Here is a 26836-nt window from a genome sequence, read left to right on the forward strand (position 1 = left end):
AACCATGGTCACCCCCCCCCCCCCCCTTCAACCCAAATAGGCCAAATCTCCTCCATTGTGTTTAGACCGGCCAGTGTGAAATTCACTGTGACGTTAAATGTTTTGCAATGAATAATTACTGAAAGCATATGCAGAGAGAATATATGTAATGGAATGTAGACTGCATTTTAAAAGCACCCCTTTTTGTTCCCTTTCTTTGGAATTTACAGGACAAAAAAAAGAAAAAGTTTTTTGTAGGGGGTAACGAGGGTTATTGGGGGGAAGAGGGGGGGTGGGGGTGGAGGTGGAGAACTTTGGAGCTTGAGTCAATTAGATTCAATGGATTATCTCTGGAGTTTTTTTTTACATTTAAAGTTCATAATAAATTAGTTTCTGCCCTTCAAAGAAACACAAAGAAGATACAAATTCAAGAACTGGAAAAAAAAGACATTCACACGACCAGATTGAACCAGTTTTGCCAAAATATTTCACAGTCCGCTGTACTTGAAATGTACAACAGTTTTTTTTGTGTGTCGATACATCAAGCCCCACTCACGTAGCTCTCAGTGGCTCCATAAAGCATAAACATTGATGAATGGTTTGTTCCCACCAGAACCCTCACTGTAGCCATCGTTAGAGAAACCTTTCTTTGCAGAAAGGATACATACAACAATAGTCAACAAGAACAAGTAGAAAACCCAAACAACAGTAATACAAAGACAACACCCACATGTTTTACGACTTCTAAAGAAGCCTGTCTTATAACTGTAATTCAAATGATGCTAACTTGCTTGACTCTCTAAACAATATTGCAATAAAGGTGGAATTACAGGCAACTTGCACAAATCTTAACTGTGGCTTGCCTCCATGAAGGTGCGCTACAACTCTCTGTGTTTAACGTGCAGTGAATAGAATGATATTTGATATGCTTTCTAGGGCATATCACCAGTAACAAGTGGCTGTTCTTTAAACAAGCTCTTAGAAGTCGGTGAGTGTCAATCAAAAACTTGAGGAGGGCCTGCCCATTTACGATGATATCTCCTTACACAGGACTGGCATGCATAGAGTAAGCCTGAAGGATAATCCAGCACTTATGTTCAACCGCAAAAGGAGATTATGCTGTTGATTTAGTTGATCTTTGTTTAAGATGGCAAACTACTTGAAAGAACATCGGTACATATAGGCTATTAGAATTGAAATTGCATTAAGGAATATATATTTGCAATGTGTATATGAGATGAGATAGAATAGAAATGTGCTGTAACTCATTTCTGGGAATTCTGATGGCAGGTATGAACCACGTTTAAAAAAAATTAAGAAAAAGCAAGCTGATTTTGTAGAATGGAGTGAAAAACAGAACATAGTCCAACTGGGTTTCCACCTCCCACTTTGTAAAATATCGCCATAACAACATGTGTTCTGTTTAGAAGCTTCTATCGTGGTGCAATGTAGGCCAAAATAGGATGGAAGCACAATAGCAATCCTTGCCCAATTCCCTTTCACTGCAATAGAATTCTGGAGATTGTTTTTTTTAATATTAATATTGTTAATTAACAAAAAATATTTTTAACCCAAAATCATTAATTCTTTCCTATGATTGACATCAGAACCGAAAGTTGGATCTGGAAGGGGCTTTGATAGCTCGAGACCGGGTTGGCATTCAGGACTTTGTGCTGTTGGATGCTTACACCAGTGAGACAGCTTTCCTGGACAACCTGAAGAAAAGATTCTCTGAAGACCTCATTTATGTGAGTCCTAGTTCATGGCTTCATGGCTTATGAACAACATCAGTTCTTACCAAGGAACTGGAACATAAACAATATGATGTACCTATACCAATTGTCTTTATCAGCAAAAGCATAACATTCTATGATGCCTTCAGAAGTTGCCATATGCCATCAGAAAAAAAACGCTTCACCCTGGAAAAAAACACTCATGTGAACTGGACGAAATGTTTTGGACTAAATCATCCTTTCCCTGCAGACATACATAGGGACCCTGTTGGTCTCGGTGAACCCCTATAAAGACCTGGACATCTACAACAAGAAGCAGATGGAGATCTACATGGGGGTCAACTTCTTTGAGTTACCCCCTCACATGTTAGTATCAGTTTTTACTTGTTTAGTGTTTGGTGTATACATTCATCTCGATACGTCTTATAGTAATATAAATTCAATTATTGTTATATCTGTTACTATTATGTGTGTAAAAATCCAAAAAGGGGATATAAAGATTGTTGATGTTGTAAGTAAAGAATGCACATGAAAAAGAAAATGAAGATGTGGTGTCAAAATTAAATTGGATAATAACTCTATAGGGTGAAAAACCAAGGTAAATATTTATGTTATGTCAGGAGTTGAAGCGGATGTCAAGAGCATGATAGAATAGTCTCCACATTAATTCTTGTTTGTAACAATAGCAAACCAGTAAATGAAACACTGAGAGAGAAAAGAGCCAGAGGCCAGGCCACCGTCCACGAAACAAAGAAATAAACTCGGCTCTATTTTCAAAGGTGTAATTTAGGAGTAATTATAATCTGATCGGATTATGGAAAGAGTTATCTGACAATGTTCCACAGAAGAGTTCAGTTTCGACGTCAGCTCTTGGGCCGTGACAATCAACCGGGCACTGCAGAATAGAATTCAAATTAACATGACAAATGTGTGTGTGTGTGTGTGTGTGTGTGTGTGTGTGTGTGTGTGTGTGTTGCTTTTGTGTTTAGGCATTTATTTGCATGCACATGTGTGAAATTGTGTAATTTTCTGCCTGTCTGTTTCATCTGTTCTACCGCATTCCTAACTTCCATTAAAAACCTTTTGCTCTGCGGTCCAAAGTTATGCGCTGGCAGACAATGCCTACCACACCATGCTCTCGGAGGCCAACAACCACTTCATCCTCATCTCAGGGGAGAGTGGAGCGGGCAAGACCGAGGCCTCCAAGAAGATCTTGCAGTATTACGCGGTCAGCTGCCCCAGCCTGGCCATCCTGGACACAGTGCGGGATAGGATGCTCATGTCTAACCCTGTGCTAGAGGTCTGTAGGCCTGTTGTAAAGAAGAGTGCCACATTCATATGCATGTAGATAAATACTCTCTCTCTCTCTCTCTCCCTCTCTCTCTCTCTCTCTCACACACACACACACAGAATCTCTCTTTTTATTACACACACAGTTGCAAACAAAGGCATAGTGTATGCGTTCCTATCACCTGTTTATAGATAGAGTCTTCTCAATACCATCTTCTAGTCTTCTTACCCAAAGTTTCGTCTGAACTCTCATTTCACCATCACAGGCTTTTGGAAATGCCAAAACATTGAAGAATGACAACTCCAGCCGCTTTGGGAAGTACATGGATATCCAGTTTAACGCTCAGGTAGGGCAGGTTAAAAGCCTTAGTATGAAGATTTGTTGAGGATTTGTAGCTGCTCCTCTGGTTCATTTGTCTAATTTGTTGTGACTGTGGGATGATGGGCCTCTTCTCACGTAGGGGGATGCAGTTGGAGGTCACATACTCAGCTACCTCCTGGAGAAGTCCAGGGTAGTCCATCAGAACCACGGCGAGAGAAACTTCCATGTTTTCTACCAGCTGATCGAGAGTGGTGAGGAAGACCTACTGCGGCAGCTGGGTTTGGAGAAAAACGTCCAACATTACAAGTACCTGGCGCAGGTGTGAGGGTGTGCTGTACATTTCCATAGGATTATGCTGTGTTGGTAACCTGAAGTGAAAATGTCCCTTTTTGTCCATAAATGAACATGACTGGCTTTGGTTCATAGGGTGAATGCTCTACCGTGAGCTCCATCAATGACAAGAATGACTGGAAGACGATGAGAAATGCCCTCTCTGTTGTTGACTTTGACAAGGGTGACATTGAAGTAAGGATACATACAATTCTAAATTAGTGGCATCAAATTCAAAATGACAAAATCATATGTATTTTCTAAAATAACAGTAGAATGTTTCTGTTTCAACAACTGATATGAGATTTTTATTTTTAATTAGGGTTTACATGATTTGTAAATGTTTTCATTGACATTTTACACAACATAACATTTTACACAACGTCCTAACTTTTTTGGAATTGGGTTTAGTAAAACATTTCTCATGGCATATGGTTCCTCTGTACATACATTTACATGTATTCATTTAGCAGACACTTTTCATCCAAAGTGACTTACATACAGTATGTATGTCAATTCTATTGCAAGGGACTATATTGTCCCCAGAGCAACTTGGGGTTAAGTGCCTTCCTCAAGAGCTCAACGGTGGAAGCCAGGAATTGAACCCACAATTTTTCAGGCTACTGCATGCTTGCCCAGGTTTAACGCTACCCCCACCAGCATACAAAAGCACTGTGTTACATATGCATGTATGCTGTATGTTCTGCAACTATTCTGTAACTGGTGTGTATAGATCATTATTACTGTCTTGTTAGGGTATTTTTTTCATTTGTAGCTGGACACTAGAATGGTGGGGAGCCATCATAAACTGTAGACTTTGTGTAAATGAAATTCCCCTCACATATCTCCTTTCACACCTGTCCATCTCTCTCAGCATCTATTTGGGATCATTGCCAGTGTCCTTCATCTGGGCAATGTCCACTTTGAAAGAGACAGCAAAGGTTCTGCCACCTTATTTGGGCATGCAGAGTTACGCTGGGTGTCAAAGGTGATTATTGTTTCTACTCTATGAGTTTATTATGTTGTTTTTTAAAGTTGTTTTTATGGTGTAAATGAGCTGACCCCGTCTTTTTGCCCTCCCCCCCAAACCACCCCACACCACCCCCTATAGCTGCTTAGTGTTAATGTTCAGGTTCTACAGGAGGCATTAACTTACAGGAAGATTGAAGCCAAAACCGATGAGGTAAGTCTTTCCTAGGTGACATGCCACTGCCCTCTCTTACTTTACATTATGTGAGTCACATACACATCACATACATTATGCGAGAAGGTCAGAATTCAGGGCTTTGGAATAGCTCAGAATGCAGCCCATTCAGGAGACTTGACAGTTTTGTAGACTCCTCTTGTGGAGTTCTCATGGAGTTCTCAGGCTTTAAGGGGCAGAGATTCCCTGTAGTGCAAGTGGGTCTGGGACAGCTTGAATGTTCCTGGATAGTAGATATCAGCTGACCCAGGATCTGTGTGTGTGTCAAGGTGCATTCTGCCATCTGGTCTGCAGTTTTAAGTTTAAATTCAACATTTCTGATTCTGTTTTTTCTAATAATGATTTTAATGATCATATTGAGAGATCATCTGTTGTGTCCTTCAATGCTAATCTGCAGGTGTTGAGTCCTTTCACTGTTGACCATGCCATCTATGCCAGGGATGCCTTGGCCAAGGCCATTTATGGACGCACATTCAACTGGTTGGTAAATCGCATCAACCACTCTCTGGAGAATCAGGTTTGGAGGCCTCGCCTGTCGTTCAACCTAGTTTTATATGACCAGTGTTGGGCAAGTTACTTCAAAATCGTAATGTATTATGTATTACTAATTACTGTCATTTCAAAGTAATTTGTTACATTATAATATTACTGTCTCTGAATTGTAACACTACCATTGAATTACTTTTAAGTTACTTTCACCAAAATATCTAGAAATATGGATTTGCCATTCTAAATGCAGTTTATTACGCTCAATGCAGCTCATCGCTCTTCCAATGGAGGGAGATGTGGTATAGCATAATGACTGAGCTAGGCTTAAGGCTAACAACAGTAGAATGCACTAGGCACAGTGCTCATGATCCAATCCAACAATAGTCAGAATTTTGTTAAAAACCGACAAAAGGTCAGGCAAAGTCTGGTACATTGTGATAGAAATACTGTAACTTTAAGGCCTGCTCATTAAAATCAATGGAGAGCCTACTATATTGTAAATCAAAGCTTGAAGGAACCGTATGTAAGATTGTGGCCAAAGCTGGTAATACAATCACTTTCAAATTACTGTAGAGCGCTGTATCCCCTTCCCCTCCCCTCTGACTGGCAGAGCTGGCAACCCGGATGCCGAAACACTACTGACTTTGTGATAAGTAGATAGGTGGACGGTGGCGCATCAGGCCAAAACACAACATGACAACATCAACATCAGTTGAGGGCTGCAACTTCACTTTTTAAATGACAATATCCTGGCCAGACTACTGTTGTCAGTGATATAAGTATTTGAAATGAACATGATTTCTTAATGTCTATAACATATCAGGGCCATTTTATGATTAATTGAAATACATTTCTTACATACGGTTCCTTTAATAAAGACATGTCAAGATGGTGGCCTGCTGGCCCTAAGTGAGTGGCTTTGAGTGAGTGACATTTAAATGATAACTCAAACACCTAAAGTAAAATAAAAGGCCTATTATTTACAGACTATTACTGTGTGTTTTTAAACATTCATTTCTGGAGAAATGCTGTTTTACTTATAAATGGTGCACTGTCACTTTAAGAGCATTGATCTTTACGTTCTCATAATGCCCTTTTGCCAGCTCTTGTTTACAAGCCTTGTTTGTTTGAGTTACATTGATAGCACAATATTAACAATAATATGCACAATGTTAAGTTGTTTTAAGCAGCCTTCATTGCTTTGGAAATGGAAGTATGCAATGACATTGCTTCACATTTCGTTTTGCAAATAAAAGTGAATTATGAGCCTGGTATCCACCTATCTGAATGGAATGCGTTTCAGTCAACTCGGCATATCATGTGCTTCATGTAAATGCTTGGAAAACCAAGTATTGAAGACCCACCAATTCCATTCTACTAGTAGGCTACATGGTGGAGATTGAAAGAACCTAAAAAGTATCAAACTTGCATGTAACATGGTGCATTTTGACAAGGTAAACGTTATTGATGAAGAGTGAAACGCAGTTAGCAGTAAAGCTACTATTCATTGGTTACATTTGGGTGCCCCCTCTGTCCTTTGGTGCCCAAAGTGCGTGACGTGCGTGGGGTGAGCGGTGGCACTACCAGGCTACACAATCTTTTTCTGCATTTCTATCCCTTTATTCTCTTTAATTCAAGTTCACAGCTCAAAGCTGACATGCACTACAACAGCATAGTTTTTTTAAATTTTTTTATCAAGAATCAAAAAGATTAGCGTGGCACCACTTTAGATGTTTCATTAATTTACTTGTGCTAGGCATAGAGAGATCTTTCGGCACTAACTATTATGTTCTTCATATCCTTGTCTCTGACAAGCTGAAAATAATGAGCGTAGGCTTATGTTGGTAATCTTAGTTATTGATGGTAATCTTAGATTACCATGTTAGAAGCTTGTTTTGGGAAATGTTAATTTGGCATTTCCCATCACCAGGATCCCAGTAGAAAGACAGTGATTGGGTTGCTAGACATCTATGGTTTTGAAGTATTCCATGTAAACAGGTATGCATTATCCACTTTGCATGGTTTTCCATATTAGGTATAACTATAGATTTTAATAAAACAAATAAAAAATGTATTTAAATAAAAATAACCAAAAAAAAAAGCAAGAAAAACAGATATCAAACTAAATGTGTGTGTGTGTGTGTGTGTGTGTGTGTGTGTGTGTGTGTGTGTGTCTGTCTGTTTGTATGTATGCGTGTCTAGTTTTGAGCAGTTCTGTATAAACTACTGCAATGAGAAGCTCCAGCAGCTGTTCATCCAGCTGACTCTGAAGGCAGAGCAGGAGGAGTACGAGGCGGAGGGCATCGAGGTAACAAGCCTTTTGCACATACTGCACTGCACTGCCCACTGACTGGGAGTTCCACATGTGCTTTGAGGGGGGCCTTCCACATTTAGATATATAGAACAGCTGGGACAAAATGGATTTCTGTAACTATTCTTCTATAACTATGTCACAGGCAGATATGAACAAACTATGATCACATGATCACAAACATTGACTCAACTTTCATAAAATTAATAGTATTAGCATAATATTAAATATGTATTAACAACATACACATCATAATATCAGTTCAGTGGAACTTCTTATCTTTCATTTCTCGTTCTCCGCAGTGGGAGCCAGTGCAGTTCTTCAATAATAAAATCATCTGTGATCTGGTGGAAGAGAAACACAGAGGCATCATCGCCGTGCTGGTGAGATCCTCACAAATCATGTCCGGGGTTACTGTAACCTCCAGTGAAACGTAAAAGAAGTGTGTCACATTAAATATGCAGTCTGTGATTCGGTTTCCAGAGAGGTTGGAATTTGAGCTCAATAGCCAATCAAATTACCCCCATCGCCTCTGTGCTCATGAACTACCGTGTTGATTGGCAGGAATTGGATGTAGCTTGGTCCAAGCTATTATGCTTGTTTCATATTTACAGAGCCAGGACAGTGTACAATCATCTGGGGTTTTTGACAGCTAAAGGATCCCTGAGGAAATTCCCTGAATTTGACAATAAACAAAACACTGTATGGACCCTTTCAAGAGAGTTTCATTATCAGCATCATAGTTGGCCCCACAAGGCTTCCGTTTTAACATTCCATATGTTATCTTAATGCAGAGGAAGTAGATTGGGGCCCAAATAGAACGTTCAAGCATTGTTTTTGTTTTTATTGATGAAAGGGTCTATATGGGATTAGAATCATATACTAAACCTTTAAGCAATTACAGCCACACTACTCTTAGGGGCACATGCATTCCAATCACCTGTGCAATTATCACACCTATGGGATTTCCCCAATGACATGGAAATGTTAACAACAGCGCCAGTGAATGGGCTGAATAGAAATAGGAACAATTGAACGTTGCTTGTTTTCAATAGAGGTTCCACACCTCATGATTAATGGACATCTGGATAATGGTCCTTTATCCCTTTGGCACCTCCTAGGATGAGGAGTGCCTCAGGCCAGGGGATGCCACTGACCTGACCTTCCTGGAGAAGCTGGAGGAGAAGATGGGCCACCACCCGCATTTTGTCACGTGAGTCCTCCTCTCTGACCAAGTGAAGCTCACTCTCAAACATACTTCTCGCCATTTCACGCCTTTATTCTTTTGGTACCAGTTGATTTGCCATCCATCGGTGAAACATGCAATACTTGACCATGGTGTTAGGTTGTTGTTGTTGTTTTTTTTACCACCCATAGGCACATGCTGGCAGACAAGAGCACACGGAGATCCCTGGAACGGGGGGATTTCCGTCTCCTGCACTACGCCGGGGAGGTCACCTACTGCGTTGTGGGTGAGTAAGATCTCTATCTCTCTCACTCCTCTCCACCTACCTGTTGAGTTGTGGGTGAGTCAGATCTCTATCTCTCTCACTCCTCTCCACCTACCTGTTGAGTTGTGGGTGAGTAAGATCTCTATCTCTCTCACTTCTCTCCACCTACCTGTTGAGTTGTGGGTGAGTAAGATCTCTATCTCTCTCACTCCTCTCCACCTACCTGTTGAGTTGTGGGTGAGTAAGATCTCTATCTCTCTCACTCCTCTCCACCTACCTGTTGAGTTGTGGGTGAGTCAGATCTCTATCTCTCTCATTCCTCTCCACCTACCTGTTGAGTTGTGGGTGAGTAAGATCTCTATCTCTCTCACTTCTCTCCACCTACCTGTTGAGTTGTGGGTGAGTCAGATCTCTATCTCTCTCACTCCTCTCCACCTACCTGTTGAGTTGTGGGTGAGTAAGATCTCTATCTCTCTCACTCCTCTCCACCTACCTGTTGAGTTGTGGGTGAGTAAGATCTCTATCTCTCTCACTCCTCTCCACCTACCTGCTGAGTTGTGGGTGAGTCAGATCTCTATCTCTCTCACTCCTCTCCACCTACCTGTTGAGTTGTGGGTGAGTCAGATCTCTATCTCTCTCACTCCTCTCCACCTACCTGTTGAGTTGTGGGTGAGTCAGATCTCTATCTCTCTCACTCCTCTCCACCTACCTGTTGAGTTGTGGGTGAGTAAGATCTCTATCTCTCTCACTTCTCTCCACCTACCTGTTGAGTTGTGGGTGAGTCAGATCTCTATCTCTCTCACTCCTCTCCACCTACCTGTTGAGTTGTGGGTGAGTCAGATCTCTATCTCTCTCACTCCTCTCCACCTACCTGTTGAGTTGTGGGTGAGTAAGATCTCTATCTCTCTCACTCCTCTCCACCTACCTGTTGAGTTGTGGGTGAGTCAGATCTCTATCTCTCTCACTCCTCTCCACCTACCTGTTGAGTTGAATTGCCTCTCGGAATGAGAGCGATGTTCTGAATGAGGGTGGCTCTAACCTTGGGCCCTGTGTTCTGGTTTATTCCAGGCTTCATAGACAAAAACAACGACCTTTTGTACAGGAACATTAAGGAGGTATGTGCATTATTATTGACTCTGATGGGAGGGATTAAGGAGGTATGTGCATGATTATTGGCGCTGATGGGCAGGATTAAGGGGGTATGTGTATGATTATTGGCGCTGATGGGCGGGATTAAGGGGGAAGTGTGCATGATTATTGGCGCTGATGGGCGGGATTAAGGGGGAAGTGTGCTGGGTGAAAGGAAGATGACTTGTTTCAAAGGCTTCTTTAATTATTAACCCTTGAGGTGAATTAGCGTGAATAATACAACAGGCGGTAGCGGTAAACTGGACAGTCAGGTCTTTAATATCCGGTTTGTGAGCGTGTGTGCACACGTGTGTGTGTGTGTGTGTGTGTGTGTGTGTGTGTGTGTGTGTGTGTGTGTGTGTGTGTGTGTGTGTGTGTGTGTGTAAAATGTGTTTGTGATGTGTTCTATAAGTGTGTGTGCCAATCGGTGCAAATGTGTCTGTCTGTGTTGCACTTGTGCCCTTTGCAGGTGATGCATCACTCTAAGAACTCCATAGTCAGGCAGTGTTTTCCATCTACAGAGACGGAGATCCGGAGACGGCCAGAGACGGTGAGTCTCCATGAGCATTGCATCTCCATCTCCCCCACAGCCTCATGAGTCTCCATGGGCACACTTCATTGCATCTCTATCTCCCCCACAGCCTCATGAGTCTCCATGGGCACACTTCATTGCATCTCTATCTCCCCCACAGCCTCATGAGTCTCCATGGGCACACTTCATTGCATCTCCATCTCCCCCACAGCCTTATGAGTCTCCATGGGCACACTTCATTGCATCTCCCCCACGGTCTCATGAGCCTCTAAGAGCCCTATATGTGCAGAACAATAGAAGGTAATGCCACTATGTGTTTTTTTTTACCCATCTCTCTTTGTTTTGTTTGTCAAAAGGTTGCAACTCAGTTCAAGAACAGTCTGCAGAAATTGACAGAGATTCTAATGGCCAAAGAGGCTTGGTATGTGCGCTGCCTCAAGTCAAATGATTCCAAAAAGCCAGGTGATCATCCTCTCCTCTCCTTTCTACCAGTACAAGAATGGACAAATAGCTGACCATTACTGACTGTATAGAATTAACGCTTATGTTATCCTCCATTAAATTGAAGTAAACATTAAGTCTTCCAGCTAAAAGAAAATGCTCTTTCACAATCTAATTTCAGTGCCTAATTATGTTCTTAGAAAAGTGTGAGTCATGTAGGCTTGTGCTTTGTGGGCTTCCAGGACACTTTGACGATGTGCTGGTGAGGCATCAGGTGAAATACCTGGGACTGATGGAGCACCTCAGGGTCAGACGAGCTGGGTTTGCATACAGGCGCAGATATGATGTGTTTTTACAGAGGTAAAAACCCTGTCAAGGCTCAAGCAGCTCAATATATGTGTTTGTGAGGGTGAAAGACACTGAAACTGAAAGAACTTCACATTCAGGCACTTATACTGATCAGTGTTCAGATGCTTGGGGGCAGATTTTGGGGGCAGCCGTGGCCTACTGGTTAGCACTTCGGACTTGTAACCGGAGGGTTGCCGGTTTGAACCCCAACCAATTTCCCTCACAGGATCAAACGAGTATATATACTTATACTTATACTTATACTGCTGATTCTGAACTGATGTTGTTATGGTAAACTGAGGGCCAAGTGGATCCATCCACAGGTACAAGCCCCTATGTCCAGCCACATGGCCCCACTGGCGGGGACTGGCTGCGGAGGGAGTGGAGACACTGGTCAAGCATCTGGGGTACAAACATGATGAGTATAAAATGGGCAGGTGAGCTGTTCTCTGTTAGAGCTACTAGAGGTGTCTGTGTGTGGTGAAATACATATTCTCATGAGCAAACACACACACACACACACACACACACACACACTCACATACACACATACACACAGGGAATTGTATTATTTTTGGGGCAAAGTCATGGAATACAGGGAATTTTATTGTAGCAGTTTAAAATGTACTTGCCACATGTTTATCTTGGCAGATTTTGAAGCGCATTTTCCTAATCTATGATTTTCATCTCCTTAACAGAACAAAGATATTCATTCGCCATCCTAGAACGCTATTTGCCACAGAGGATGCCTATGAGATCTGTAAACATGATCTAGGTCAGTATTGCACATGAAAAAGATTTAGAGATTGTCTGCAAATTGTACAAGAATTATGCCCATTAATATAATTTGTCGACATTCCAGCAACTAAAATCCAGGCGAAATACAAAGGTTACAGGGTGAAAGGGGAGTTTAAGAAACAGAAAGAGGCTGGTAGGTTTTATTTTTCTGAACGCTTTATTACTTTACTTTACTTTTCCACTTTACCTTGAAGCTGTGCTTGGCCGTGCAACTCATTCAGTGGTGTGTTTCAGCCACAAAGATTGAGACCTGCTGGCGGGGAGCACAGGCCAGAAAGGAGAGGGAGAAGAGAGCCTGGGCTGTCAAAGTCATCAAGAAGTACGAGCCCTTCAGTAAATGAGCTCCGTAGCATAAGTAGTCCTCTCTCACTTGCCTTGCTGATGTGTTCAGGTGGCACATTACAAATTATGGGCATTATGTGTATGTGTGAATATATGTTTTTGAGATGAGGGGGAAAATCGATTCAGTATATTATCATGACAATTTTGATAATTGATACAGAGGCACCGAGTATCACGATATTTAAGTATTTTCCACCTCTAATGTTAATGTGTAGTCACAGCATTATTAGCATACCCTATCTATCTACTTCTGTACTTTAATTTCTAAATTCATAACCCAAAGAATCAAAGGGGGTCACATCAACATGCTAAATCTGTTTGTCTCCACAGTAAATACACATGCCTAATATTTTTCAGGTTTATTAAAGGTTATATGACTAGAGGCCAGGCAAAGACAACAGATAACTCTGAGTACCTGGCATTTGTGAGGCAGAACTACTTGAATCGACTGAAACAGAACCTCCCCAAAACAGTCCTGGACAAGACTACTTGGCAAACTCCACCACCTGTCCTCACAGAGGTAAGCACATACTTCAATGTAGCGATGCAAGTCCAGTGGGTACTTTTGCTGTGTAGGGAAATAATACATACTGGTTAAGAAACACGCACACATGCACGCACGCACCCACACATGCACGCACACATAAATATATGTGAAAGAGAACTGTCCAAGAACACAGTCTAAATCTGGTCTTCATAAGGCCTTCTCTTCTTAACTTCAGACTTCAGAGTTACTGCGGATGTTGCACTACCGCCTCATGGTCAGGAAGTACGTACGAGGCATCACGCCACAGAGAAAAGCAGAGGTACAGATCTACAATCAGAATGAGTATTGTGATCTATCCATTTCCCACTATGAGCCTTCTATCACATATAGCCTACAGACTTTTGTTGACCATTGGAAGAACTGAAAACCAAAGTGTATAAATCTGTATCATTCACCATCAATGACCCCATCCAAAATGGGGTCAAAAAGCCAAAAAGCATGATGTGCAGTGGTTAATAAATTGCGCCTACATTTTCCCTTTTCTCACAGCTGACACTGAAGTCAATCACTAGTGCCATATTCAAGGGCAAGAAAGACTCCTACCCACAGAGTGTTGCCCATCCTTTTGTGGAAACGAGGATCAGTCAGTACACTGCAATATTAAACTATACATTTGCATGATTCAAATGGTCCTTGAATAGTTCAGCCTTGATTGTGGTGTGATGGGGCTCCATGTTGTTTGACATGTAGGTGAAGACGACATCAACATCAGGGTCTTGCAGATGGTGCGCCATGAGCGTGTCAAGGTAAGCATCTGATCAGTCAATCAGATACTCTAAGAGGGAGCTGGAAATATAGATAGTGTAAATGTCATGGTATGCCTTTTTCATATGATCTGCTCTTCCTCTACAACTTGCCTCCCAACCTCTTTGATGTTACGTTCCTCCAGTACAGTGTTCCAGTGGTGAAGTATGATCGCAAAGGCTTCAAGCCCAGACAGCGACAGCTTATTTTCACCCAGGCTGCAGCGTATGTTGCAGACGAGACCAAGGTTAAGCAGAGAGTGGCATATGCATCTTTAAAAGGTGATTCGACAGGATATACTCTCTTCTTTTGTGGCTTTCAGTGTCTAGGAGAACTAGATTGGTGACTCATTCAACAATTTGTACAGTTTATACAATGTCTAAAAGTATTCACCCCCCTTGGATATTTTCCCTTTTATTGCTTTAATAAATTGACTCTGTCAATTTATTTTGGCCTTTTGTACAATCATTTACAAAAATCCTCTTTAATTAGCCTGACGTCGTCATACTCAATTCTAGACAGTTGTGGGCAGGGCTAGTTTGGCTGGCATCCAGGCTACTCTTTAATGTCAAAGTGAAAATTACTACAAAACTTAATTAATTCGAAATATATAATGCAAAATAAGTGATTGCATAAATACTCACACACACCACCCTTTAAGTAACTGACCTAAATCAACAGTGGTCCAGCAAGTTGATGCTAATAGTCTCACAATTAGTGAAATGTAGATCGCCTAAGTGCCATGAATTTGTATAGTATAATAATATAAAGACACCTGCGTCTGGAAGGTCCAGTCACTGATCAATCAGTGTTCCTGGCTATAATTCCACCATGAAGACAAAAGAACACTAAAAAAAGGTTATTGAGTTAAGTGAGAGGAAGGATACAAAAGCATCCCCTGGAGTTCAGTGAAATCTATGTGAGGGAAATGGCAAATCTGCCTAGAACAGGCCGTCACCACAAACTGAGTGACTCAGTGAGAGAATAATGGTGTGGGAGGCCACCAAGGCACCTATGACAACTCTGAAGAAGTTAAAAGCTTCCGCAGCTGAGGAAGAAACTAGGCATAAAGCAACTTTTGCCCAAGCTCTTCACCAGTCAAAACTCTATGGGTCATATGAGAGACTCCAAGGTCAAATGGAAGAAGGTTCATTGGTGTGATGAGAACAAAATGGAGCTTTTTGGCCATTAGAATACATGCTATGTTTGGCGGACACCAAACACTACACATCACCAAAAATGCACCATCCCTAATTTGAAGCATGGTGGTGGTAGCATCATGCTGTGAGGATACTTCTCGACAGCAGGCCCTGAAAGGTTTGTCAAGGTAAAAGTAAAATTAATTCAGCAAAATATATATATGGAAATCCTGGATGGCGATCTGATTCAGTCTGCAAGATAACTACAACTTGGGAGAAGATATACTCACCAGCAAGACAATAAGCCAAAGCATACAGCAAAAACTATACATAAATGAGACTATACATAAAAGCATTGAGACCTATCCAAGCAGACTCCATGCTTTAATTGCAGCCAAACGTACATCTACTCAATGCTGATTGAAAAGGATATTTGTGCAATGACTTATTTTCCATTATTTTTGATGAATTAAAATTACTTTGTAGAAATCTGCTTTCACTTTGAAATTAAAGATTGTATTTTTGTAAATTATCCTAAAAAAGGGCAAATTAAACTGATCAAGAGACCAGTTATAAAAGCAGTAAAAGTTGAAATATCCAAGGGAGGGATGGATACTTCTTATAGGCACTGTACTTCTGAAAAAATGCAGATTAATTTTCGTGCTAGTAATATAAACCATTCTTGTCCATTTTATGACTAGGTATTTCAGTCAGTAATTTGAGTGATGGCATCGTAATCTTCCATGTTACTTGTGAGGATCCCAAACAGAAGGTGAGTTTTTAATGAAGTCTCATGGGACTCTGCGTCTTCCCCAAGAGGCTCTAGTTCCAGCTGATAATTAAAGCTTTTTATGAGGTGACTGGCTTTGTGAGTTGTGTCCGACCATTACTTGTTCTCTTCTCACAGGGAGACCTAATTATGCAGTGTGATCACCTGTTTGAGGCACTGACCAAACTAAGCGTGATCGCAAACAAGCAAGATGCCATCAAAGTCCAGCAGGGAAGGTTAGTGTATGCTGATGATCTGCGCTTCTGATTCCCAGAATGTAATCACACGCTAACTGAATTTCCTCAATGATTTGGTCTTCTCCTTGTAGCATCAAGTTTGACCTCCAGGCAGGTAAAGAGGGGTTTGTAGACTTCAGCACTGGCCCAGAACCCATGTGCTACAAGGCTAAAAATGGACACCTAATGGTGGTAAGTAACAGTTTCTGTAAACAATTACTTACATTAAAACAGATAATGGCAAAGGAAAGAAAGTTGTATCAGTATATAAGAGATAATACTATTGTTTGTTAATATTGTTATCCAATAATTGCAAGTGAAGCAAATATTTGACATATTGACTTAAATTTCATCTAGATGTCAATTCCACCTTGAGGTTTCACATGACATCCAAAACGTCTGACATGAGAGTTCAAACTAGTCTAAACTCAAGTACTGAAGACTAGTCTGTTCAGTCAAAATTCTTTGTACTTTCTTTTCAACATTAGGTGTCCACCCGCACCAAGTCCCGGTGACCCAAGAAAGCTCAGGAGATCCAAAAGACATCCTCTATGAAATCTCAAGTCCATTTACTTTGTTTCTAATGCTCAAAGCCTCCAATAGACCCAAGAAAACAACTACAAAGTCTCACTGGATATTTGTGCTATACCAATGTATAATTTTCTTCCCTTTTTATAATGTTTCAGAGCACAGGTCCTAAAATGCTGGGTTAGAAAATGTAATTATTGTAATAGGGATATATGTACAATATAATGCTTTTATACTAAACAGATGAATGCTGCATACAACATTAAAAGGAATATGACAATCTTTATTGGGGACATTAGGTATAAATATATTCAAAACATTTTTTTATTGTTCACATATTCTGTACAAACACTTCTGGTCTACAAAGAACAAGCGTTTTCAACCAAAAAGACAACATCATTTTAAAATGTGAGGACATACTTCTTAACGAGAAATAAAACCAAGGAGACACGACTCCTCATGTGTCTGTCAATATTCAGCGGTGGTTCAATGGGCACTCACCCTTCCTGCTAGTGACGTCTCTAGTTACAGTTCGGCCACAAGATCCATTACTCCATCATCCCCAGATCAAACTGACACCTCATACCCCTCCACACACACACACACACATACACCTCACCTCCCCATCCATGTCTCAGGTTCTAACCTCTACACGATCACTTACCAATCTGACTTCAAGGGAGATGAGGTTAAATGTTATTAATTAAACAAAATGTAGAACATGATCTGGTTTTAACTACATGGCCGTCCTCCTGCCGCATCTGTCAGCCCTACATAGATTATGATAGTGGGGGTACAAAATAATGTGCTACGACTGTTGGGCCGTCTGACTGCAGCTGGAGGATGGAGACCAGTTACAGCTCTCCCAGCCTGGGCTGCCTCTTCTGCAGAACAACGTCGCCCTCTAGAGGCCAAACCACCACTAGCTGCCTGTGGACACAGCACATCCAAGTTGGAAAATCTTCAATAATTGAAATTTTTCAGACTTTGATATGTTCATAGCCTCTCTCACGTCATAATTTGGATGTGTTTTAGATGAGCATGACATACATACTTAATTTAATGACTCTGGTTGTTCTACAAGGTTTGACCAAGACCACAGTGTGTACAAACCAGAACTTCAATAATACTTCTTAAATCATTCTTTAAAAAAGGTAAAACACACAACAAAAACAAACATATTTTCTCCCTCCAGAGGTAAAACTAGCTGTACTCCACCTCAGTGCATACAAGAGAGATGGTGAGAAACATCTCACCTTCGCCAACAGGATACCTGCAGCATACTACAGCACTTCTCACAGAAATACATTCGAAACCACAAAACCGTTGGAACATATGCGCACACACGCGAATACAACAAGTACAATTAGGTCACTCAGACAAAAAAAAAAAAAAGCATAAGACAACACAAAAACATGCAAAAGTGATCAAATTGAAATCACGCTGAAAGCACAAGTGGCTCTGAGGCACACCTACATATTAGACTGAAGACAATAGCGCAAAGACTCTAGCCACTCTCTATATAGGGACAGATGGAATAGTCAGGCTATTGAGCAACTCACATATTTGACATAGTCCCTCCACAGCCTGCATCTATTAATTATTTAGCACTACAGTACAACAGTGAAAGTAGCTCGATTTAGCTCATGTTTTACTGTCCTGAAACCAATGGAATTTGTTTGCCTGTAAAGTTGGACCCCATGAAAACACAATGCCAAAATCACCATTATGCTATTGAGACTAGCTGTAAACAATGTGTTATTGAGGCTAGCTGTAAATCCATCTAGTAAAATGTCAGGTTAACCCAGATTGCACAATGCTCTCCCTACCATAGACAGCACATCAGATCGGTCCATCTATCAGTCTAATGATTAATGCACAGTCACTGCACACTGGATGGCAGCTTTATTTTCTTTCTAATAACATTTTTTAGATATAACAAAATGTCCTTGCGTGGGGCCTATGTTTTTGCTAACAAAATATCACTGTTCACTGTAACAGAAGACAAAACAAAACAAAAGCAAACATATAACTGCGATCTTTCCTCAGAGCCTTGGCCTAGATGCTTCCCCATCTGTTAAATGACCTGCAGCTACCTCAGGTTTGACTGCAGGACAAAAGGCAATTGCAAACCTGCCTGCGTGTGTGTGTGTGTGTGTGTGTGTGTGTGTGTGTGTGTGTGTGTGTGTGTGTGTGTGTGTGTGTGTGTGCGTGCGTGCGTGCGTGAGTGTGTGTGTGTGAGAGAGAGAGAGGCAGGACAAGGAAGGGGTGGGGGGGCAGAAGAGCTGGTGGTTCTAAGGCACAGCCGCAGAGGAAGTGAGAGAGAGGGTGTAGACGGAATCACAGGGACCAAAGGTCACCGACGGAGGAGAGGAGAAAGCGAGAGGTCACTGGTGGTGGTGCGTGCGGTCGTCGGGCCGTTTGATGTGGATGCGCCGCACCCTCTCGATACGCTCGCGCTCCTCGTCCTCGTCCAGGTGGTGGGAGCGGCCGGCAGCGCCCCCTGTGGCCTCCAGAAGGGCGTTGTCCGGCCCGCGGCCGTCCTGCGACTCGTACAGGAGGATGTTGAGCGTCTCCTCGTAGATACGTGCCTCTGGGAACTCCACCTACACACACACGCGAAGGAAACATACACAGAGCAAGGGGGAAAAGGTCTAGATAGCAGCTTGAGATCAGATGTTTTATGCTCTGTGAGCACACTTATTTATTGTTGGATTTTTAAAATGTCAGTTTTATTGCTCACAGAAGAGCACAGTGCATTTGTTATCACTCAGCTGTCTCTGCAGCACACACACACACAGAGAGACCTCACAGACTTCTACAAACACATGCAGAAACATACACTGGACGGAAATAATTCTGACCACAGGAAACGGTTTGAGTTAATGTTACCTTTGTCTGTTTCTTCTCTGTGGCGTAGACAATAGAGGTGCAGCACACCTCTGCGATTTTGCGGCCCTGCCCGTAGAATGACCAACAGCAGATCTCGTCCCCGATCACATCTTTGATGAACAGGACACGTCCATTGAATCTCAGAGAGAGCTTATCAAACAGCTCAATGTTCTTCAGCATGTTGTCATCAGAATTGCTGTGAAGGTGACAGGAGCAGTCAATTAAAAAAAATCAACATGGCCCCTTCTCTACAGATGCACATGGCAACATAACAACTCTGCATGGCAGTTGGCAGTACGCAAAAGCAATTCCTCACTAACTGCTTAACGGATACTATGACCCTCTAGTTAAAGGAGAATTTAGGGAGGCATCATGTTTCAACACACTTTAGGTCAATATCACACCGGATTTCTTGATTTCTTCTTCTTGAAGATGTACTTGTGGTTGTCAAAGAATTATTATTACCTGGTATAGGAGTATTTGTTGTTGCTCCTGTTGTATAACAGCTTCACGGTCGGCTGTGAACAAACAAGTGCAATGAGCACAACGACTGTATGGAGCATTGAGGGCTAAAAACTGGACAGAACTGTATGTAATGTGGATGGGTGACACCTAAATAGAAATGTATAGAGATTGAGAATGTGTCGTCATTATGGCATTTTCCCATTGGTGAACGCAAAGCATTTTGGGGATCCGCGGCAATCCATGCCCATGTAAACCAATGTAAACTGCCAAACGTACCTATAATCTTGGTCACGTGTTTTAGCAATCTCTATTGAGTGCACTTCAGCAGGTACCATCACACTAGTGTGAAAATATGGAATGAATGTTCTAAAGAATGTCTCGGTCCGTTGGATACAGCATGGAATTTTAGAATCTTACATTGTTGATGACTGCATTCATCCAGAATTTATCAAAACTCCCTTGCCGAAGGGCTAATGGGTTCATAAACTGTTTCCAAGGAAATCAGGGAGGTGTGAGAAACAGATTCTGTTGTCGGTCAAATTTCAACCATGGCATTCTCCACCTACCTTATTTGAGGTGGCAATGAGTCTCTGTTCCTCCTTAGACGATGTCACCAGCGGGACTTTGCAGAAAGGTTCATATGCATCTTTGTTCTAGAAGAAGGAATTGTGTGTTATTTCATAACGTCATTAAAGATGACACATAGCATCACATTGCTTAAACTGTTCCACTGCAAAGAGTGAATTTTAAATTCACTTGCTGGTCATGTACAGTATCTCACAAATAAAAAGTGTGTACACCCCTCATATTTCTGCAAATATTGTATTATATCTTTTCATTGTCCCTTCAAAATAACTCAACACACAGCCATTAATATCTAAACCGCTGGCAACATAAGTGTGTACAACCCTAAGTGAAAATGTCCAAGTGTCAATATTTTGTGTGGCCCCCATTATTTTCCAGCACTGCCGTAACCCTCTTGGGCATGGAGTTCACCAGAGCTTCACAGGATGCCACTGGAATCCTCTTCCACTCCTCCATGACATCACAGAGATGTCCTTCCGTTTGAGGATGCTCCACAGATGCTCTATAGGGTTTATGTCTGGAGACATGCTTGGCCAGTCCATCACCTTTACCCTCAGCTTCTTCAGCAAGGCAGTGGTCGTCTTGGAGGTGTGTTTGGAGTCGTCATCATGTTGGAATACTGCCCTGCAGCCCAGTTTCCGAAGGGAGGGAATCATGCTCTGCTTCAGTATGTCACAGTACATGTTGGCATTCATGGTTCCCTCAATGAACTGTAGCTCCCCACTGCCGGTAGCACTCATGCAGCCCCACACCATGACACTCCCACCACCATGCTTGACTCTAGGCAAGACACACTTTTGTGTCTTTGTACTCCTCACCTGGTTGCTGCCACACACGCTTGACACCATCTGAACCAAATAAGTTTATCTTGGTCTCATCAGACCATGGTCCCAGTAATCCATGTCCTTAGTCTGCTTGTCTTCAGCAAACTGTTTGTGGAATTTCTTGTGCATCATCTTTAGAAGAGGCTTCCTTCTGGGACGATAGCCATGCAGACCAATTTGATGCAGTGTGCGGCGTATGGTCTGAGCACTGACAGGCTGACCCCCCCCACCCCCCACCCCTTCAACCTCTACAGCAATGCTGGCAGCACTCATACGTCTATTTTCCAAAAACAACTTCTGGATATGACACTGAGCACGTGCACTCAACTTCTTTGGTCAACCATGGTGAAGCCTGTTCTGAGTGGAACCTGTCCTGTTAAACCGCTGTATGGTCTTGGCCACCGTGCTAAAGCTCAGTTTCAGGGTGTTGGCAATCTTCTTATAGCCTCGGCCATCTTTATGTAGAGCAACAATTCTTTTTCCAGATCCTCAAAGTGTTCTTAGTAGGGCTGTCACTTTACGTTCGAAAATCGATTGCACAATCGATTGGACCAACCAACACAAGTTTCGAAAACTAAAATAGGGAATCGATTTTAACCAAATATGTACACTATTAATTTTAAACGAATTAAACAAATGAAAAAGATAGATGTAACAAAATTCAGGAACAAGCAGAAAAATAACAAAGAATTCCGAAGTGCAGTAAGCATTACGAAAGCTAAAAAGAAAATTCCCACCAATTTTACGCACCGGAAACAGCTTTTTCAATCGGCTGCTGTGCTGCTGGTGTTTTGCCAAAAAATTGAGGACAACGCGATCAACCTGTGCGACATGAGAGATACGAGTGATGGGCCCTAAATTATTTTGCACGAAACTTCACGCCATTGTGCGTCTTCAAGCGCCCCCTTTACGTTCGTCCTAATGCCTGTTAGTTGTTCGTGGATTGTCCTATATTTGGTGTTGAAAATTGAAACGTCTTTAGACATGACAAATCGATTTTACAATCGATTCAATGAACAATTATGTCTCAAGAATCGAACAGGATTTTTTCACAAAAGTGACAGCCCTAGTTCTTAGTCATGAGGTGCCATGTTGAATTTCCAGTGACCAGTAGGAGAGAGTGTGAGAGCGATAACACCAAATTTAACACACCTGCTCCCCATTTACATCTGAAACACTAACAAGTAACATGACACCGGGGAGAGAAAATGGCTAACTGGGCCCAATTTGGACATTTTCACTTTTCTGCCAGTGGTTTAGACATTAATGGCTGTGTGTTGAGTTATTTTGAGGGGACAGTAAATTTACACCGTTATACAAGCTGTACACTGACTACATTAAATTGTAGCAAAGTGTCATTTCTTCAGTGTTGTCCCATGAAAAGATATAATAAAATGTGAGGGGTGTACACTTTTGTGAGATACTGTAAGTGTTGACTTGATTGCTTGATCATGTAAGTCTGATGGAAGTTGCTGCAATATACCTGCAAAGCAGCCTGGCATTCATCCACCAGCCCCTGCACCAGGTAGTACTTGGCCTCGGCCAAGAGCTCCTCAACCTCCCTCCGGTTGTCTGGCAAAGGCACCACGCCATCCCTCAGGTAGTTTAAAATGGTCCCAAAGTGCTTCCCGCACCGGTCAATGAGGATCCAGCCTAGAGGACAGCAGGAACCACACAAGAGAGGGTTCTCGTGAACATTGGCTTCTCACTTGTGATAGACTGCATCAATACATTGTTGCAGTCTATTTCCAACACACACTATGTTTGTGTTGCAGTGTTACTAGATATAAGATATAACCCTGCAAAGACCAGGCTCCATGATGCTTCACAAAGAGGTGGATTTTGACATGAATCATGTTTCATGAGTTTTTTTCAATAAGCAGAGTTGTTGACACTTCTGAACATTATTTAAACTTAAGATTACATTACATTACATTATATTACATTTGGCTGACGCATTTTTAACAAAAGCAACTAACAACATGGTAACAGTTAAGTTTTAAAACAATTCTCTCAACAATTTTAGGACAATTTAAAAACGATAGAGTACAGTAAGAATACGTGCATCAGTGAGTGCTGTTTTTAAACAGTTGAGTGTCAGTTCAAGACGGCTGGTAAGTGCTAGGATCAGTAAGACTTGTTGTAAGTGGTGCTATGAGAGGAGACGTTCTCTAAAGAGCTGGGTCTTCAGGAATTTTTTGAAAATGTGTAGAGCACCAAGCTCTGTAAAATGTAAATCAGGTTTATTGGCCAAGTATACTTACATATAAAAGGAATTTGTATTTTACGCGTCTGGGGGTAGTGATTCAAACACACACACACACACACAGACAGAGCAGTGAGCACACATACACACCAGGAGCAGTGGGCAACCTTAATCCTGGCATCCGGGGAGCAGTTGGGGGTTAGGTGCCTTGCTCAAGGGCACCTCATCCATGATGTGGAAGAGCGCTGTTCAATCACCCCCCCCCACACACACACAATTTTTCCTACCAGTCAGGGACCGGCCACCCTTCGGTCACAAGTCGGATTCCCTAACCAGTAGTTGCCCAAGCTCATATGGCCCCAAGCTCATATACTTCGGTAGGAACACATTTTCCACTTGTGTGTGTGTGTGTGTGTGTGTGTGTGTGTGTGTGTGTAGGCATGCCATGCAAACAAGCCTCACCTTCGCTGTCCGTGAGGACCTCCATCCTCCCACTGAACATGGCCTTCAGCATGGTGTCCTGCTTGGTGAGGGTCTGCATGGTGGTGTAATACAGCGCTCCCCCCACGTTCAGCTTGACGTATTTGGAGCTGGGACTCGAACCCTTGAACGAGGTGGTCCGTGTTGTAGCCGCCGGCACCGCGGAGCTCACCACGCTCTCTCCTGACATCTCTTCCTATAGTTAGAGTGGACATGATAAAACACATTACAATTCCTGATCTCAGCGCCTGCTTCTAGACATCGATTTCACCATAACGTTTTACTGACATATCAACTGTATCTTCATGATTTAAACAAATGACAGCCGGCTTGTTTATTTCACGTATCCTTCCCATCACAACATCAAACTCCATCGACCCTATTAAAAATGTAGTAACGCAACCCAAATTAATTAAGGAAAAAGATTGGGTCCGCTTGGTGTCACCAGCTCCTTGGTTTTGTGCAATCAGCTGGTGTTAGCTAGCCAATAACTTGAAGTGATAACGTTGATCACCTTTATTTATTAATACCACAATCAAGTGACACTATGTAGGGCGGATGGTTAAAGTAGCAGAACATGACAGTCGATTAAATCGAACAGTAGCTGTGGTTAGTAATGTCTAGCTCCTTAACTTACTGTAACAGAAGTTAACCTGCTATCATACCTAGCTAGCTAATAGCTAACATTCAAGATACGCACTTAGCATTGCTCACAGAAACGACTAGCTGCTATCAAGGTCCACTATTCAAGAAGGGAGTTACAAACATCTGCTTTTTCCATTGTATTACGTACCCTTAAAAGTAGCATACCAAAGTACAGTGCTGTTCAGCTATATCACGGCATATAAATATAACTTTAAAACACACAAAATAAGGAAACTTACCATAGAACCCCACACTTCCGAACCTTAGAATCAGACAAAACACACTTCCGGTTTTAGGTGGCGTCCTTTTTCACTGGCGTTTCATTCTTTAATTCGTAAAAGTTCATGAGAGCGCATAGATCGCAGTGTGTAGACAATTTATTTGACCGTCTCTGTGTAATCAAATGTATCATTCATCTATTTTGGTCTACTTTAAACTTTCAATGGCATTTTAAAACAAACCAGTTTTTACACTTTTCTCTTAGATGAACAGGCTGCAGCATCTGCACTCCTCAATTTTAGTGGACCTAAGAAATATGATTCTAATAAATGTAAGGATGAAGTTACTATACATAATATGAAGACATTGCACAGGCAAAGCTGTGCATTTTGGTTCCAGAGTGTTGTACACAGGTGTTGTAGGCCTAGTTTACCATGGAAATTAAAAGCAGCAGTAAATTCTGTAACAACAGTAAATTATGTGAGATGATTTTTTCCATTTCATAAGTAAGTGGTTTTGACATCTCACTTGATCAAGTAAATTGAAGCTGCATGTACTAGAATGTGCATGCCATGGTTGGTAAAACAAATGCCTTTGCACAAGGATTATTGTTTATGGTCACCACCAGTTTTTCTCTATTTCAGTTTCCTCAGCAGTGTAACCTCCTAATCTGTGTTCCATCTTGTATGCAACATTCATTTTGTAATGACCGCTCAGCCAAATGCACAAAAGGACAGTAACATCCTGAAATATAATCCACTGAAATTTTATCTTTGATTTTGATTACTGAAAATCTGGTAGGCCTATTGTTCCTGAAAGTTGTAGGCCCAGTGATAAAAAGTTTCTCAGTCGTGGAGTTCCCAACGTTTTTGGTTTCTAGAAACATGTTATGGTGTAGACTACATACAGATTAAACTGTCAGAAACGTTACATTTTTCTATGGTTCAAAGGATCAAGAAACAGGTGGAGCAGCTTTTGTTGTTCAGAGGTGGAATGCCCAAACTTTTAAGAGAACCTCAAATTTTCTAAGTGTGTTTGTTCACAGTGGAATTATATGCAATCCTGATGGCAGTGCGATGGTCTGAGCCGATTCAGAATCATAAAATGTTGATATGTAGTGACTTGTGTCAGCTATCAATAGTATTGGGAAAGGGTAATCAAAGAGTCGACAAGACCTTGTATGATATTCTTCTGGCAATTAAGAGATGTGAAAAGGAGAGGGGTAGAAATATCACTCATATGGGTCCCAGCTCATGTATGCATTACAACAAATGAAAAGGTTGATAAGTTGGTTAAGGAAGCTGCTCAAAAGGAAAACATAGATTTCAACATAAATCTATCAAAGGCATAGGCAAAAGAAATACCTAATGGGACGGCGGGTGATGTTCTCCTCCTTAGTCTGATGAGATATTACTTAAACATAGAAAAAGCAATGCATGAGGACAGAAATAAAAAGCAGCAGTTTAATATGGCAGGAAATCTATAATGCTTTATGAAGGGCCCAAGTAAAGAAAACTGATGAGCTGGCTTTGATGGGGAACCTTTTGTGTTTTGTGTTTGTGAGTGTGGATGTGGATGTTTTGTTAGGTGTGGGTATGTGGGGGTGGGTACTGGGGTAGTTGGAGGGTATGTGGATATGGGTGTAGATGTTATGTGTAGCCTATGGGTGGAAGCCATATTGTATTGTGTGACTGAGTAATTTGTTGTAATTGAGATTATGATGGTAAAGATCTAATATTCTGTTTGATATGCATATTGGGACTCCAATGTAATCTCTAAAAAGTAAATACACAAACAATTATATAAAATATAAAAAATCTATCAAAGGCGGAGGGTAAAAGTAGCCTATGTGTGGCAAG

The 26836-nt window shown here is 41.7% G+C and overlaps 2 protein-coding genes across 3 annotated transcripts; one reads left to right on the plus strand and one right to left on the minus strand.

Annotated features, from left to right (window-relative positions):
- The first annotated feature begins 846 nt into the window (after window positions 1-846).
- Window positions 847-17114, plus strand: myo1ha (myosin IHa). The gene is made up of 32 exons (XM_042101599.1): window positions 847-852; window positions 1587-1727; window positions 1963-2078; window positions 2814-3012; window positions 3269-3349; window positions 3464-3643; window positions 3751-3849; window positions 4529-4642; window positions 4766-4837; window positions 5256-5375; window positions 7278-7345; window positions 7550-7655; window positions 7961-8041; window positions 8780-8871; window positions 9036-9130; window positions 10178-10224; window positions 10707-10787; window positions 11126-11231; window positions 11453-11570; window positions 11882-11995; window positions 12257-12333; window positions 12421-12489; window positions 12591-12675; window positions 13056-13218; window positions 13421-13504; window positions 13735-13828; window positions 13936-13991; window positions 14135-14270; window positions 15830-15900; window positions 16036-16133; window positions 16226-16325; window positions 16622-17114. Exons 1-32 carry the CDS (start codon window positions 847-849, stop codon window positions 16646-16648), a joined length of 3096 nt encoding a protein of 1031 aa, XP_041957533.1. The 3' UTR covers window positions 16649-17114.
- On the minus strand, window positions 16927-25078 carry kctd10 (potassium channel tetramerization domain containing 10). 2 transcript variants are annotated; one of them, XM_042101175.1, is made up of 7 exons: window positions 24998-25078; window positions 24096-24309; window positions 22911-23080; window positions 20585-20671; window positions 20019-20071; window positions 19554-19749; window positions 16927-19267 (listed from the first exon to the last, which is right to left on the minus strand). In XM_042101175.1, the coding sequence occupies exons 1-7, from the start codon at window positions 24998-25000 to the stop codon at window positions 19049-19051; spliced, it is 942 nt and encodes a 313-aa protein (XP_041957109.1). In that variant the 5' UTR covers window positions 25001-25078; the 3' UTR covers window positions 16927-19048. The 2 variants fall into 2 exon arrangements, with proteins under 2 accessions (XP_041957109.1, XP_041957108.1); XM_042101174.1 differs by lacking the exon at window positions 24998-25078 and adding an exon at window positions 24907-24936.
- Between the last annotated feature and the right edge of the window lie 1758 nt (window positions 25079-26836).

The sequence above is a fragment of the Alosa sapidissima genome, chromosome 8 (genome assembly GCF_018492685.1).
Source record: "Alosa sapidissima isolate fAloSap1 chromosome 8, fAloSap1.pri, whole genome shotgun sequence".
Lineage (NCBI taxonomy): Eukaryota > Metazoa > Chordata > Actinopteri > Clupeiformes > Clupeidae > Alosa > Alosa sapidissima.